The sequence below is a fragment of the Parambassis ranga genome, chromosome 18 (genome assembly GCF_900634625.1).
Source record: "Parambassis ranga chromosome 18, fParRan2.1, whole genome shotgun sequence".
In the NCBI taxonomy this organism is placed as follows: Eukaryota; Metazoa; Chordata; class Actinopteri; family Ambassidae; genus Parambassis; species Parambassis ranga.
The window spans coordinates 2,071,062-2,086,623 of record NC_041038.1 but is presented as its reverse complement, the minus strand read 5'-3'; the positions used below and the strand labels follow the sequence as shown (position 1 = coordinate 2,086,623).

The window sequence follows — 15,562 nt, the reverse complement described above, 5'->3', positions numbered from 1 at the left end:
GTCTGCCCATCCACTGGAAGTTATTTATCCGTTTCGCGCCTGGTGTACCGGACAGATACTGGACAGAGGAGAATGAGAAGGCATTGGATACATTTATTATGGACATATCCATCACAACGATGATAATCTACAAGGATACCTCTGACGGGCTTCGTGTGGTGTACTCTATGCAATCATTGGTACAGTATTACTTTCTTTTTTTCTTTTTTTCTTAATATGAATGAATCAGATTAATAGTACAGGTATTTCTGTAGATTTTTATCTTTAATTTCACCATTGTTTATAAAACTTTGCTTTACAGGAAGACGTAGTAGAGCAGCTGTCCTATTTTATCCGCAAGCCAGGAGCCGTAATCACAGTGGAGACGTTTGATGTGGCCCTCCAGTTTGGCTGTGTGCGGGGCAAAGCCATCCAGAGTCTGCTTCAGTTCATGACCTGTATGCATGCCCCCTCCATTGCCAACATGGTGGACATGAAAAAGAGCATCAAGGACAGCTACACCCAAGAGATGCACTGCTACCTTGCCAGTACTACAGGTGGTTAAATCAGGAAATTGGAGTTTCTGATGCATATGTGTTGCAGTGTCATCATTTAATTTTCTTTTTTTACAGATGACATGTATAGGCAGTTGGAGAGCACAGTTCTGTATATCCCAGTCGAAGGCCTTGAGTGCAGTCCTGAGGAGGCCTGCAAAGACAAGAGGCTGGTACAGAGAATGGAGAGTAAGCTTGAGAAACCCTTTATGTTTATGACTCTTTGTTCAAAACCACAGTCCTTGTCTGTATTTGTTTCCGCCACTCACTAATTTTTATCACATTATAGCTGTTGTGATTCACTGGACGGACCAGATCAAGGAGCTACTGAATGAACAAGAAATAGTGACAATGATGGACAACTGTGGTCCGCTGCTAGAGATTGACTTCTGGAAGAGGCGCTCTGCCAAGCTGTTGGACATCACCCAGCAGCTAGAAAGGCCAGGGGTCAGAAACATCCAGAAAATCCTGCAGCTTGCTTCTTCTCTATATGTACAGCGCTTTTGCAAAGTAGCCAACAAAATTCAGGTATGTAACACAAAACACTCATCTTACAACAGTACTATACATGTAATGTCTCCTGAGTATTTCTTATTTATTCTGTTCAGCAATTTGTTATGTAGAAAGTTAATTTGTAATTTCTAATGTAGGAATTTGATATCATATCATGTTTTCCTTCTGTGTTTGGTGTCCAGGAGTGCTGTTTGCAGGCCCAGTCAAACCTGACCTTCCTGTCCATACTGAAGGAGCCCTGCAAAGAGCTAGCCCAACTCAAACCAAGCCAAGTTGCTTCCAAGCTGCCGCACATTGTCAGTCTTATTCGTATTATCTGGAACAACTCCATCCACTACAACAGCACTGAGAGGATCACCGGCCTCTTTCGCCAGGTATGTGAATATATATAATAAATACATTCACACCACATGTAACCCACCAACCAACTTGTTTGTGTTTGTTTTCTGCAGATAAGCAATGAAATCATCTACTTGTGCTCCCAAAGCATCTCCCTGGACAAGATTTTTAAGGGCCATGTGTTATCCAGCAAACAAGTTCTCGCTGACTGTATGCAGTGCTGCATGTCCTGGAAGGAAATTTATCTGCAGGCTTCACAGCTCCACTCCAAGTAGGAGAGTTTTCATTTGTACAGAGTACACAGCTGAGTTTATTTGTAGTGCTATATGTCTGTTCTTTATGTCAGGTATTCTCCCAAAGGCTGGGATCTGGATGAAACAAGGTTTTTCATGGTGATTGATGCTTTCATTCAGAGGCTCACTGACCTGCTTGAGGTAAACACAGTAGCATCTGCAGATGGCCCAAGTTAACCAGGCTTCTTTTTGAATATATTGTAAATCCCTGGAACATCTTTTGATTTATTGTTATTTTCTCGTCCTCTCTCAGGTGTGTGACTGTCAGCATCAATTTGCCCGTTGGGAGGATGGACAGCAGAGGGCCCTACCATGCTTCAGTGGTTTCCAAGGGCCAGAGTTCACCCGCACCCTCCTGACACTGGAAGGCAAATTTCATCAGGGCCTGCAGAACCTGTACTCTGTTGATAAAGCCATCCTTGATGTCACTGATAACACATGGTTCAGTGAATTCAACAGGTTGATCTAATGCTTTTAATTTTTAGACTAAATATGTTAGCAAGAAAATATTTAATGTACTACCGAATTCCAAAAATGTGTTTTATGGGTATGTGTAAGAATTGGCCACATTAGAAGGTGCTTCTCTTTGTCAGTTAGCAAGCTTTGATAAGAGACATTTTCTGAAAAAAGCATACATAATATCTCAATATCTATAATGTTGTCTATAATGTCTATAAAGTTGTGTGTTGTGTGTTTGTGTGCACTCCTGTTTTAATGTGCTTCTAAAGTGTTTTTTGTGTACACAGATTTTGCGCACTGGTAAAGAATCTGGAAATGATGATGCAGAACGTGATCAATTCAGTATTTAAGCCAGTGAACACATTTGAGGAAGGAGTCCGGCTTCTGGACATTTTCAGGCCTATGTCTGCTCGTGAGGTATCATTCACAGTCTATACATTAAATTTGTCATTAGTTATTTAAACTTAATTTATTTAAAATTATATTGCTTAGAACAAATGGGCAAAAGTAGCCACACTTTAGGCTAAATGCATTGTTTATAGTCTAATAACCTCCAAGTTTGCTGCTAAACTTTAGTCTGTCACCTGTTTGCCTTCTCTTGCACTCACACAATTCATACAATCTTCTCAATCACAGGCCATTAAGCGCTTCACAGATGAAAAGGCAGAGGAGGTGTACAACATTTTTAACAAGGAGGTCAAAATGGTTAACAAGATCCTTAACCAGAAGACAAGGTCTTCTTTTGTCCATATGCCCCAGATATCAGGACAGGCCCACCAGCTAATGGGTCTCAGACATCGTTTAGAGAGACCCATGGAGGTGAGTGCATAACACTATACATATCAAACCTGCTTTGTTTTTGTATGTGATGGTTACTTCACTACATCTCTTCTTTCTGGATTTTCTCCCACCCTAGGTACTCCAAAAGGCTTACTTCATGCCTGACTCTTACACACGCAAAGCAGTAGTTTCCTCCTGTAGCCAGACAATCGAGGTTATAGATGAGCTAGTCAGGAAGAGCTTCAGTGAGTGGAGCCAGAAATTGGACGGACAGCACTTAAAGAGCCTGGAGCAACCACTCATGGTGCGCTGCAAGGACAGGTCGAACGAGCTGGACATCAACTTTGACAAGTGGGTCTAACAAAAGCGCACACAACTTACACAAAAGACACAAAGTTTCACACTAAAACTGTAAAACCTCCTAATGTGTATTCTTTTCCAGCAACCTGCTGAAGATGTTCTCTGAAATCCACTACTGGGGTCGACTAAAATTTGAGATCCCCCAGATTGTGTCTGACATATACCAGGAGAGGGATGATCTCAGAGGCCTCAGGGAGAGAGTCGTGCTGCTGATCAGGAACTATAACAGGTCACACGCACACTTATAAATGTTTGCATTGTAATCACACATTGAAATCAAAATGCTTTTATCTAATGTTTTTTATCTCTGCTTTTTGTACACATCAGGATCATTGGAATGCTGTCCCCTAACGAGCTGAGCCTGTTTAGGGAGAAACTTCGTTTCATTGATAAGAAGATTAAGCCAGGTCTAAAAAGTCTCACGTGGTTGTCTAAAGGAGCTTCCACTGCCTTTGTCTGTGACTCCCTCCTGCATGTTGACAAGGTTGTAACATGTCTTTACAAAAACAGTTTAAAGATTAACATCAATGGATTATAATTACTGAGCAGTTCCTCTTGTCATCTCTCCTTTCCAATAATCACTCCAGCTCCAGTTGATAGTAGATGATTATGAAATGTCAAAAGTTTCCATATGCAACCTCTGCCGCCAAATTAGTGAAGCATTGCTAGTTAGACTGGATGGAAAGACTGTGTACAGGTAACTACAAATTTAATGGTGACCTTCAAGCATTGATTTTATACCCCTACAGTACATTTTTTCATTTGTTTTTAAGCCTTACCTCATTGTATTGTAGGAATTTGGAGTTTGAGGACGACCAGAAGGTTCACCAGCAGAGCCAACTCAAAATAATCATGTCTGCACACCACGATATTGCTGATATCCTGACCCGCCTTTACAGAATTTTCAATACTGATGGACCTGAGGTACAAGTCATTCACTTAGTAGTGGTATGATTCCACCATGTATATGCATGTGTAACAGAGTGGTTTACTTGTAAAATAATAGCATAATAGTGATGCTTTTACAAGAATGGGTACTTTACAAAGTTTTTTATGGTATTTCAGGTCCAGGAACACTGGGTTGCCTACACAGAGAAAGTGGACCACATGGTAGAGGAAGCTCTTAGAAGTAACATCAAGAACTCCATGAAGAAGCTATCCAGAGCCATCAATGGGGATAGCAAGACATCACCCAATCCCTTGCTCAAAGTCTTCGTAGCACTGCGTCAGGCATCTCCCCAAACTACACCAAAGGTCAATGTGATAATGATTTGGTTTCACTTGAACATGTTCATTGTATACTGTACTCATTATTCAGACCCACTTTAGGCTGTCTTTAAGAAGCTTTTATTCATCTGCAACTGAAGCTCATTGTTGCCATGCAGCCTTGTTTTTACAGCTCTTAAAAAGTCAAAGAAATACAAGAAAATTGAGTGTATGTCTGTGGGGGCTTTGACAGGTGGAGTTCTCTCCAAGTCTCGCAAAGCTTGAACAGATTCTAAACATTTTGCCCCAGCTCATCAGCATCATCTCAGACATTAAACGACTCACAGAAAGTTCTCCGCTAGATCCGATACACTTCAACATAGGTTTGAACATTTTTTACATTCTACATAAACAGTATGTATATGTGACTATGTCTGTCAATTGGTGCCTTTTATCTGGTGTCACCCTGGTCTTCCTTTACCCCTTAGAGCAAGATGAAGAGATAAAAAAGATTCAGGCAGCAGTTTCTGCAGGGATGGCTGCCAATGCCAGCCTCTTGCAGGCCTATGTAAAGACATGGGACAAATACAGGGACATCTGGGAGATCAACAAGGACTCCTTTATACAGCGCTACCAGAGACTGAACCCGCCAGTATCTTCTTTTGATGCAGATATATGCAGGTAAAAAGGAACATGATCTAAAGTAAATACAATGCAAAATGTCATTTTTTTACACCCAGTACTGTAGTTATCACCCTGTAATGCATGACTGCAAAAATCATGCCCCAGATGTGTATACCAAGATTTCCTAAGCTTTGTCTGCCTCATTTGCTGCTCTGTAGGTACACAGAGAAAGCCAACACTGTTCAACAGGAAGAGACTGTATTTAACATCCGATTCATCATGCTGGACTGTTCACCTCTCAAGTCCCCCTTGGTACAGCACTGCACTGAGTGGCAAACTAAGTTTACCCAGCTTCTCAGTCAGATGGCCAGCACCCGCTTAAAAGCACTACATACCTCCCTACAAGACAACACCAACAGGTGAGCTTTATTTTGACTGTCTTTACTATTATTGTTGAAAGATGTGCAGCAGGAAGATCATACTTTACTAATCCTTATAGGTTAAAGGATTTGAGTCAGTCTTAAAGCATGTTTAATACTTGGATAAAAATGCACAATGGAAATGATCAATTTGTGTAGCTTTACAATAGCTGCAGACTTGTTTTATTTAAATCAAGGTTAATAACTAAACTTACCACAAATTTAACCAAATGACAACATGAGGTTAGGAAATCAATGAGCGAGTGAGATTGTATGCAAATGTACCGGTACATAGTGGTTACTGGGCCCAGGTGTAACCAGTCATCCAGATTAGCCAAGACTGCCCATTAAAACACAGAATACTAACACATAGAGTAGACAGGCTGTCAAACTTGGAGAAGAAGAGAAATATGGTTGTTGGACGTTTGTCTCACTTTTTGTTGTGTTCATTTGTTGTTATGTATGTTAAGGTTGAGACAAACTCCTCAGACACTGGTTGAGCTTAGTGATAGTCTAAAGCTCTTTGAGACACTTCAGGACAGTTTGGCCAAAACAGAGGCTCAGATTCCTGTCATCCATGAACAGTTTGCTCTCTTGGACAAATATGAAGTCTCAGTCGACGAGTCTGTAAGTACCTCTCTACAGCTCATAGCGACTTTACTGGTGTGAATTTGCTCCTGTTTCTTGTTGGTTGCTTACCAAATAACATTGTAATTTATTACTCTATATCAGTATTCTAATCTTACCAATCCTGTTTACTTGCAGGTCTTGGAAATGTGTGAGGGGCTAAATGAGGAATGGGTATGTTTCCAGCAGGTACTGATTGACAGTGACACCTTGCTGCAGAAGCACAAGGATAAGTTTAAGAACAGCTATATCCTCTCCTCTGAGGAGTTGGACAAGAAGATTGAGACAGCTGTGGAGGATTTCCACACCAAAGGTTGCATACTTTTAATTCCTATCCATCACCATTGTTTGTCAAAGTTACTGTAGTTCTGTTTTTCTTTTTCTACCCCTGAGACAGTACTGATATACAACATATGAAGCTTATTTAAAAAGAAAATCCTGTCTCATCTTCATCAGATACCATTTATTCCTGTCATTTGTCTTTCCCAAACGTTTTCTAGCACGTCTGTTTTTTTTCTGCCTCATTAGATAGAATAACCAATGTTCTTTTCTCTAGTTCCCCTGTTTTTGTGTCACAAAGGGTAGGGGTGGGGTGGGTTGGGGGTGGGGGTGGGGGCGGGGTTGGTTTGCAAAGTTTCACGCCTTGTGCCCTTCAGTCTCATAATTTGAAGGTTTGTGACTTCAACCCTAATACGGGACAATAGTTTTAAAATCAATGGCAGAAAAACAAAACAAAAAATCTATAGTACATGTGCATTTTTCTGCTGAATGCACTGTGTATTTCAACTTTAAATTTCTTAGAAAAGATTGTAGTATTACTGGCAAAGTGGGGAAGTAATGAAAATTACCTTATTGGATGCATTTTTGAGCTTCGTTGGCGCAGTAGGCAGCGGGGCAGTCTCATAATCTGAAGGTCGTGAGCTAACCCTCACATGGGGCAATACTTATATATAAATACAATGAGCAGGAGACATACTACACACTGAAGACATTTACATTAGAAAAATGTCATCTTTTTTTGCCATAAAATGCTCTCAAAGCTTTCTGGTACTATAAATATATGTTGTGGATGCGCTTTGTTTCTGTTTGCATGTACAGGTCCATTTGACAGTGTGCTGAGTACTGAGATGGCTTTGAAGCAGATGGCAGAGCATCGAAGCCACCTGGAGTCCCTGAAGCAGGAAGAGATCACCATCCTGGATGGGCTTGGCTTCTTCAAAATAGAACAACACCCCTCCAAAAGTATCCGGATACTGGAAAAGGTTTGTAGAGACTGGAAAACTGGATCAAGAGAGAGAACTTAATTAGGAATTTAATGTTTGTTTGTGTCTTTGTGGATGCTCTCATTCATCCGGATCATGTTACTGTATATCCAAGAGTTTAAATTGTGGCAACTGGACTCATTGATGTTTTTCTTTGTTTTTGTTGTGCAGGACATAAACCAACTGCAGCAGGTCTGGGATATCACAGAGGAATGGAATGTCCACTGGAACATCTGGAAGGTTGGTCAGTTTGCTAGTCTACAGATGGAAAGCATGGAGACAAAAGCACATGACCTGTTCAAAAGACTCCACAAACTCCAGCAAGATCTCAAGGTCAGTTCTCTCACATTATAATCATTATTATTATTACTATTGGAATATTATTAATAGCTACAGCTTTCTGGTCCATTGTGATAGTCACAGGTTTGGTTGTAGTAAGACAAGTTTGTCATAAATGGCTCTTTTAAAATAAAACCAAGTGAGGATCTGGTCTTTGTGTAATTGCAGGATAGGGAGTGGAACATTCTGGATTTCTCCAAAAAGACGATCGAGCAGTTCAAGCAGATCATCGCTGTCATTGCTGATCTAAGAAACCCAGCCATGAGAGACAGGTTTGTGTTGGTTACTAGTATGCCACTAGGTTCAAGAAGGTAACGGCTTATATACTAAATGTGAGTGTGTAGTATATCAGCCCTGCATTGTGTTTCAAATCATTGGCTAAAAAATATCTGTCCCATGTGTGGGTTGAACTCACAACCTTTAGATTTTGAGACTGGCATGCTTCCACTAATATGTATTAACACATGCCAGCAAGGTATTGGTTCAATAGGAAAATCCTGCAGATAGGCTTTGTGCTTTGTAAAGAAAGATGATATCTGAATCCACCACCTCTGTTTGGAGAAGGTTTTTCTAACTTAACATGTATGGCTTTCATGACTGTTCTGTCAAGCCTTTACTGTCCTCTCTGTCTAAGATGTGGATTTTATTTATTGTTATTTGTACACATAAATGTTCCACGTTTGTAGCACATTTTACCTTTGTTGTGTGTTATCATCATGGCTCTAAAACATTTTTTTTTCTCAACATCTGCTTCTACTACCAAGAAGAAGAAAAATTTTTGTGTTCATGCCCACAACTACTTTTAAATGTCATCGACACAGAATGGTTGGTGTAATTCATTTTCATCAGGCAGGACCTGTTTGGAACAATAGCAAAATATATTCTTTATGCATGATAACATGTTGAGTTTGTTGGACGTCCTATGGCCAAAGTTCAAAACCTATCTGAAAAATGTTCTTTCGTGAGGAAAAAAAAAAAAAAAATCTTGTTCTTTTTTCAAGAAGGATATATATAAAGTATATCCAATATATAATACCCTATTTTGGACTATATTAGTGATATGTGTTGATGAAGATTCTCAGTCATCCAGGTCATTTTCATTCAGAAGGTTGAAGCAAGGCATCTGGACTTGTAGAGTTTTCTTGAAGACGTTTTGTTGCTCATCCAAGCAGCTTTATCCGTTCTAAGTGTTTGGTGGGAAAACATGGTTTGTATGTAGTGGAGGACCTCAGTGGGTGGGTCTGTGTGAAACTCACAAACAATAGCTCCAAACGTCTCCGTACTTACCTGTGTTGGTCTAACTGACTGTGCCTGGTGTGTCTAACGACTGGCTAACGACTATGAGACTACAGGAGGTGGGACAGGTCGACAGCCCAGTGTTCTTGCTGGGTACATGTGACTTGGGAGTGAAACTTCCTGGGAATGGATGGAAGCTGCATTGTATGTGGTAGAAAGATGATATCTGAATCCACCACCTCTGTTTGGGGAAGGTTTTTCTAACATAACATGTATGGCTTTCTTGACTGTTCTGTCAAGCCCTTACTGTCCTCTCTGTCTAAGATGTGGACTTTATTGTCTTCAGAAGAGTCTGTCTTTTCTTTGGTGTGAAGGTGAACAGCTGAGTCTTGTCCTGTGGAGGTGGCCTTCTTCTGTGGAATGGTTGTTTAGCTTCTCCAATGTACAGATCAGAGCATTCCCCACTGCACTGGTCTGCATGCATGACATTACATCTGACACGTATGGGATGACTATATACTTTCTTAGCCGGCTGTTGTTCTTTTTTCTGTTCTTGGTGGGTCTTGTTTTTGTGGCTTTGATGAGTGCCCAGTTGGGATAGCCACAGGTTTGCAGGGCCTTCCTGATGTGTTGTTGCTCCTTCTTCCTCCCCACTGAGCTGGTGGGTACAGTTTGTGCTCTGTGCTGCAGAGTCCTGATGTCTCCCAGCTTATGTTCCAGTGGGTGGCGGGAATCAAACAGCGAGTACTGGTCTGTGTGTGTGGGTTTCCTGCACACCTCCACATTGAGGCTTCTGGCCTCCTCAATGTGGGCTGTGCGGTCACTAATATGTATTAACACATGCCAAAAAGGTATGGGTTCCTTGGGAAGATCCTGCAGATAGGCTTTGTGCTTTGGTCATCACATTGTTATTTGTACACATAAATGTTCCACGTTTGTAGCACATTTTACCTTTGTTGTGTGTTATCATCATGGCTCTAAAACATGTGCCCCGTGTGAGGGTTGAACTCACGACCTTCAGATTATGAGACTGACGCGCTGCCTACTGCGCCAACGAGGCTTGAAATGTGCTGTATTTTGGCACTTTTTTTTTTTCTCAACATCTGCTTCTACTACCAAGAAAAAGAAAAATTTTTGTGTTCATGCCCACAACTACTTTTAAATGTCATCGACACAGAATGGTTGGTGTAATTCATTTTCATCAGGCAGGACCTGTTTGGAACAATAGCAAAATATATTCTTTATGCATGATAACATGTTGAGTTTGTTGGACGTCCTATGGCCAAAGTTCAAAACCTATCTGAAAAATGTTCTTTCGTGAGGAAAAAAAAAAAAAAAAATCTTGTTCTTTTTTCAAGAATGATATATATAAAGTATATCCAATATATAATACCCTATTTTGGACTATATTAGTGATATGTGTTGATGAAGATTCTCAGTCATCCAGGTCATTTTCATTCAGAAGGTTGAAGCAAGGCATCTGGACTTGTAGAGTTTTCTTGAAGACGTTTTGTTGCTCATCCAAGCAGCTTTATCCGTTCTAAGTGTTTGGTGGGAAAACATGGTTTGTATGTAGTGGAGGACCTCAGTGGGTGGGTCTGTGTGAAACTCACAAACAATAGCTCCAAACGTCTCCGTACTTACCTGTGTTGGTCTAACTGACTGTGCCTGGTGTGTCTAACGACTGGCTAATGACTATGAGACTACAGGAGGTGGGACAGGTCGACAGCCCAGTGTTCTTGCTGGGTACATGTGACTTGGGAGTGAAACTTCCTGGGAATGGATGGAAGCTGCATTGTATGTGGTAGAAAGATGATATCTGAATCCACCACCTCTGTTTGGGGAAGGTTTTTCTAACTTAACATGTATGGCTTTCTTGACTGTTCTGTCAAGCCCTTACTGTCCTCTCTGTCTAAGATGTGGACTTTATTGTCTTCAGAAGAGTCTCCCTTTTCTTTGGTGTGAAGGTGAACAGCTGAGTCTTGTCCTGTGGAGGTGGCCTTCTTCTGTGGAATGGTTGTTTAGCTTCTCCAATGTACAGATCAGAGCATTCCTCACTGCACTGGTCTGCATCCATGACATTACTTCTGACACGTATGGGATGACTATATACTTTCTTAGCCGGCTGTTGTTCTTTTTTCTGTTCTTGGTGGGTCTTGTTTTTGTGGCTTTGATGAGTGCCCAGTTGGGATAGCCACAGGTTTGCAGGGCCTTCCTGATGTGTTGTTGCTCCTTCTTCCTCCCCACTGAGCTGGTGGGTACAGTTTGTGTTCTGTGCTGCAGAGTCCTGATGTCTCCCAGCTTATGTTCCAGTGGGTGGCGGGAATCAAACAGCGAGTACTGGTCTGTGTGTGTGGGTTTCCTGCACACCTCCACATTGAGGCTTCTGGCCTCCTCAATGTGGGCTGTGCGGTCACTAATATGTATTAACACATGCCAACAAGGTATGGGTTCCTTGGGAAGATCCTGCAGATAGGCTTTGTGCTTTGGTCATCACATTGTTATTTGTACACATAAATGTTCCACGTTTGTAGCACATTTTACCTTTGTTGTGTGTTATCATCATGGCTCTAAAACATTTGCCCCGTGTGAGGGTTGAACTCACGACCTTCAGATTATGAGACTGACGCGCTGCCTACTGCGCCAACGAGGCTTGAAACGTGCTGTATTTTGGCACTTTTTTTTTCTCAACATCTGCTTCTACTACCAAGAAGAAGAAAAATTTTTGTGTTCATGCCCACAACTACTTTTAAATGTCATCGACACAGAATGGTTGGTGTAATTCATTTTCATCAGGCAGGACCTGTTTGGAACAATAGCAAAATATATTCTTTATGCATGATAACATGTTGAGTTTGTTGGACGTCCTATGGCCAAAGTTCAAAACCTATCTGAAAAATGTTCTTTCGTGAGGAAAAAAAAAAAAAAAAAATCTTGTTCTTTTTTCAAGAATGATATATATAAAGTATATCCAATATATAATACCCTATTTTGGACTATATTAGTGATATGTGTTGATGAAGATTCTCAGTCATCCAGGTCATTTTCATTCAGAAGGTTGAAGCAAGGCATCTGGACTTGTAGAGTTTTCTTGAAGACGTTTTGTTGCTCATCCAAGCAGCTTTATCCGTTCTAAGTGTTTGGTGGGAAAACATGGTTTGTATGTAGTGGAGGACCTCAGTGGGTGGGTCTGTGTGAAACTCACAAACAATAGCTCCAAACGTCTCCGTACTTACCTGTGTTGGTCTAACTGACTGTGCCTGGTGTGTCTAACGACTGGCTAACGACTATGAGACTACAGGAGGTGGGACAGGTCGACAGCCCAGTGTTCTTGCTGGGTACATGTGACTTGGGAGTGAAACTTCCTGGGAATGGATGGAAGCTGCATTGTATGTGGTAGAAAGATGATATCTGAATCCACCACCTCTGTTTGGGGAAGGTTTTTCTAACATAACATGTATGGCTTTCTTGACTGTTCTGTCAAGCCCTTACTGTCCTCTCTGTCTAAGATGTGGACTTTATTGTCTTCAGAAGAGTCTCCCTTTTCTTTGGTGTGAAGGTGAACAGCTGAGTCTTGTCCTGTGGAGGTGGCCTTCTTCTGTGGAATGGTTGTTTAGCTTCTCCAATGTACAGATCAGAGCATTCCCCACTGCACTGGTCTGCATGCATGACATTACTTCTGACACGTATGGGATGACTATATACTTTCTTAGCCGGCTGTTGTTCTTTTTTCTGTTCTTGGTGGGTCTTGTTTTTGTGGCTTTGATGAGTGCCCAGTTGGGATAGCCACAGGTTTGCAGGGCCTTCCTGATGTGTTGTTGCTCCTTCTTCCTCCCCACTGAGCTGGTGGGTACAGTTTGTGCTCTGTGCTGCAGAGTCCTGATGTCTCCCAGCTTATGTTCCAGTGGGTGGCGGGAATCAAACAGCGAGTACTGGTCTGTGTGTGTGGGTTTCCTGCACACCTCCACATTGAGGCTTCTGGCCTCCTCAATGTGGGCTGTGCGGTCACTAATATGTATTAACACATGGGTAGAGAAGATTCAAGCAAGGCGTCTGGACTTGTAGAGTTTTCTAGAAGACGTTTCGCTGCTCATCCAAGCAGCTTCATCAGTTCTAACTGTTTGGTGGGGAAACATGGTTTATATGTGGTTACAGACCTAAGTGGGTGGGTCTGGGTAAAACTTACAAACAATAGCACTAAATGTTTCCATACTTACCTGTGATGTTCTGGCTGACTGGGCCAGGTGTGTCTAACGACTGGCTAACGACTATGAAACTGCCGGAGGGGGACTGGTTGACAGCCCTTTGTTCTTACTGTGAGTATGTGCAAACTTCCTGGGAATGGATGGAATCACTGCATTGTATGTGGTAGAAAGATGATGTCTGAGGCCACCACCTCTGTTAAGGGAAGGTTTTTCCAGCTTAACATAGATGGCTTCCTTAACTCCTCTTTCATACCACCTTTCCTCCCTGTCTAAAATGTGAACATTGTTGTCCTCAAAGGAGTGTCCTTTGTCTTTGAGGTGGAGGTGAACAGCTGAGTCTTGTCCTGAAGAGGTGGCTCTCCTGTGCTGAGCCATTCTTCTGTGGAGTGGTTGTTTGGTTTCTCCAATGTACAGATCAGAGCATTCCTCACTGCACTGGACTGCATATATCACATTGCTGTGTTTCTCCCTGGGAATCTTATCCTTCGGGTGAACCAGTCTCTGTCTCAGTGTTGTCATAGGTTTGAAATGGACCGGGATGTCATGGTTGTTGAAGATCCTGCGGAGTTTCTCTGATACTCCTGACACATATGGAATGGAGATGTTCTTTCTCCGCCTGGTGTTGTCCTTCTTCTTGTTGTTGGGGGGTCTTGTTTTTGTGGCTTTGATGAGTGCCCACTTCGGGTAGCCACATGTTTGCAGGGCCTTCCTGATGTGGTGTTGCTCCTTCTTCTTCCCCTCTGAGCTGGTGGGTACAGTTTGTGCTCTGTGCTGCAGGGTCCTGATGACTCCAAGTTTGTGTTCCAGTGGGTGGTGTGAATCAAACAACAGGTACTGGTCCGTGTGTGTGGGTTTCCTGTACACTTCCACATTGAGGCTCCTGTCTTCCTCAATATGTACTGTGCAGTCCAAGAAGGCCAGATTGTTGTCCTTGGTGTCCTCGCGAGTGAACTTGATGTTATTATCCACTGCGTTGATGTGTTCTGTGAACCGTTCCACTTCGTTAGTCTTGATTTTGACCCAGGTGTCATCCACATATCTAAACCAGTGGGTGGGGGTGGTTCCAGGATAGGAACTCAGGGCTCTTCTCTCCACTTCTTCCATGTAGAGGTTGGCCACAATAGGAGACACAGGTGATCCCATCGCACAGCCGTGCTTCTGTCTGTAAAAGTTCCCATTGTACTGGAAATAAGTGGTGGTCAGGCAGAGGTCCAGCAGGTCACAGATGTGGTCTGGCGTTAGGTTGGTTCTCTCCTTGAGTGTGCTGTCTTGTGTGAGGCAAGTCCTTACCATCTCTGTGGCTTCTGATGTAGGGATGCAGGTGAACAAGGAGGTGACATCAAATGAGACCATGGTGTCATCTGGGTCCATTTGGATCTTCTCCACCTTGTTCACAAAGTCCTGCGAGTTGTGAATGTGATGTGGTGTGTCACCTACCAGTGGTGTCAGGAGTTCAGCCAAGTGCTTAGCCACGTTGTATGTGACTGAGTTTGTGCTGCTGACGATGGGTCTGAGGGGGACTCCTTCCTTGTGTATCTTGGGGAGTCCATACAGGCGTGGAGTGGCTTCCCCCGGATACAGTCGAAAATAGAGCTTGCGGTTGATGATTTGGTCCTTCTCCAGTTTTTGTAGGTAGCTGACTAGTTTCTTCTTGTAGTTTCCGGTGGGGTCCCTCTTCAGTGTCTCATATGTGGCTGTGTCACTGAGGAGTTCTGTCACTTTGGCGTGGTAGTCCTGTGTGTTGAGCACCACTGTGCATCTTCCTTTGTCTGCTGATAAGATGGTGATGTCCCGGTCCTATGGGTTCCTTGGGAAGATCCTGCAGATAGGCTTTGTGCTTTGGTCATCACATTGTTATTTGTACACATAAATGTTCCACGTTTGTAGCACATTTTACCTTTGTTGTATGTTATCATCATGGCTCTAAAACATTTGCCCCGTGTGAGGGTTGAACTCACGACCTTCAGATTATGAGACTGACGCGCTGCCTACTGCGCCAACGAGGCTTGAAACGTGCTGTATTTTGGCACTTTTTTTTTCTCAACATCTGCTTCTACTACCAAGAAGAAGAAAAATTTTTGTGTTCATGCCCACAACTACTTTTAAATGTCATCGACACAGAATGGTTGGTGTAATTCATTTTCATCAGGCAGGACCTGTTTGGAACAATAGCAAAATATATTCTTTATGCATGATAACATGTTGAGTTTGTTGGACGTCCTATGGCCAAAGTTCAAAACCTATCTGAAAAATGTTCTTTCGTGAGGAAAAAAAAAAAAAAAATCTTGTTCTTTTTTCAAGAATGATATATATAAAGTATATCCAATATATAATACCCTATTTTGGACTATATTAGTGATATGTGTT

The 15,562-nt window shown here is 42.2% G+C and overlaps 1 protein-coding gene and 3 non-coding genes across 4 annotated transcripts in view; 1 reads left to right on the top strand and 3 right to left on the bottom strand.

The window, feature by feature from the left end:
• Positions 1–354: 354 nt before the first annotated feature.
• Positions 355–15,562, top strand: part of dnah2 (dynein, axonemal, heavy chain 2) — a 117,423-nt gene continuing 102,215 nt past the window's right edge. Inside the window, exons 1-21 of the mRNA XM_028429741.1 lie at positions 355–536; positions 612–722; positions 823–1,061; positions 1,229–1,420; positions 1,932–2,137; positions 2,425–2,554; positions 2,774–2,956; positions 3,054–3,268; positions 3,360–3,506; positions 3,605–3,761; positions 3,865–3,974; positions 4,072–4,201; positions 4,343–4,531; positions 4,737–4,866; positions 4,972–5,164; positions 5,326–5,526; positions 5,997–6,153; positions 6,292–6,466; positions 7,252–7,415; positions 7,587–7,748; positions 7,923–8,026. Of these exons, the coding sequence (XP_028285542.1) occupies positions 431–536; positions 612–722; positions 823–1,061; positions 1,229–1,420; positions 1,932–2,137; positions 2,425–2,554; positions 2,774–2,956; positions 3,054–3,268; positions 3,360–3,506; positions 3,605–3,761; positions 3,865–3,974; positions 4,072–4,201; positions 4,343–4,531; positions 4,737–4,866; positions 4,972–5,164; positions 5,326–5,526; positions 5,997–6,153; positions 6,292–6,466; positions 7,252–7,415; positions 7,587–7,748; positions 7,923–8,026 (3,401 nt within the window). The 5' untranslated portion in view covers positions 355–430. The remainder of the gene's footprint in view (positions 537–611; positions 723–822; positions 1,062–1,228; positions 1,421–1,931; positions 2,138–2,424; positions 2,555–2,773; positions 2,957–3,053; positions 3,269–3,359; positions 3,507–3,604; positions 3,762–3,864; positions 3,975–4,071; positions 4,202–4,342; positions 4,532–4,736; positions 4,867–4,971; positions 5,165–5,325; positions 5,527–5,996; positions 6,154–6,291; positions 6,467–7,251; positions 7,416–7,586; positions 7,749–7,922; positions 8,027–15,562) is intronic.
• trnam-cau (transfer RNA methionine (anticodon CAU)) lies at positions 9,978–10,050 on the bottom strand. The gene has a single exon. It is a non-coding gene; the product is annotated as a tRNA-Met (tRNA).
• Positions 11,571–11,643, bottom strand: trnam-cau (transfer RNA methionine (anticodon CAU)). The gene has a single exon. It is a non-coding gene; the product is annotated as a tRNA-Met (tRNA).
• trnam-cau (transfer RNA methionine (anticodon CAU)) lies at positions 15,129–15,201 on the bottom strand. The gene has a single exon. It is a non-coding gene; the product is annotated as a tRNA-Met (tRNA).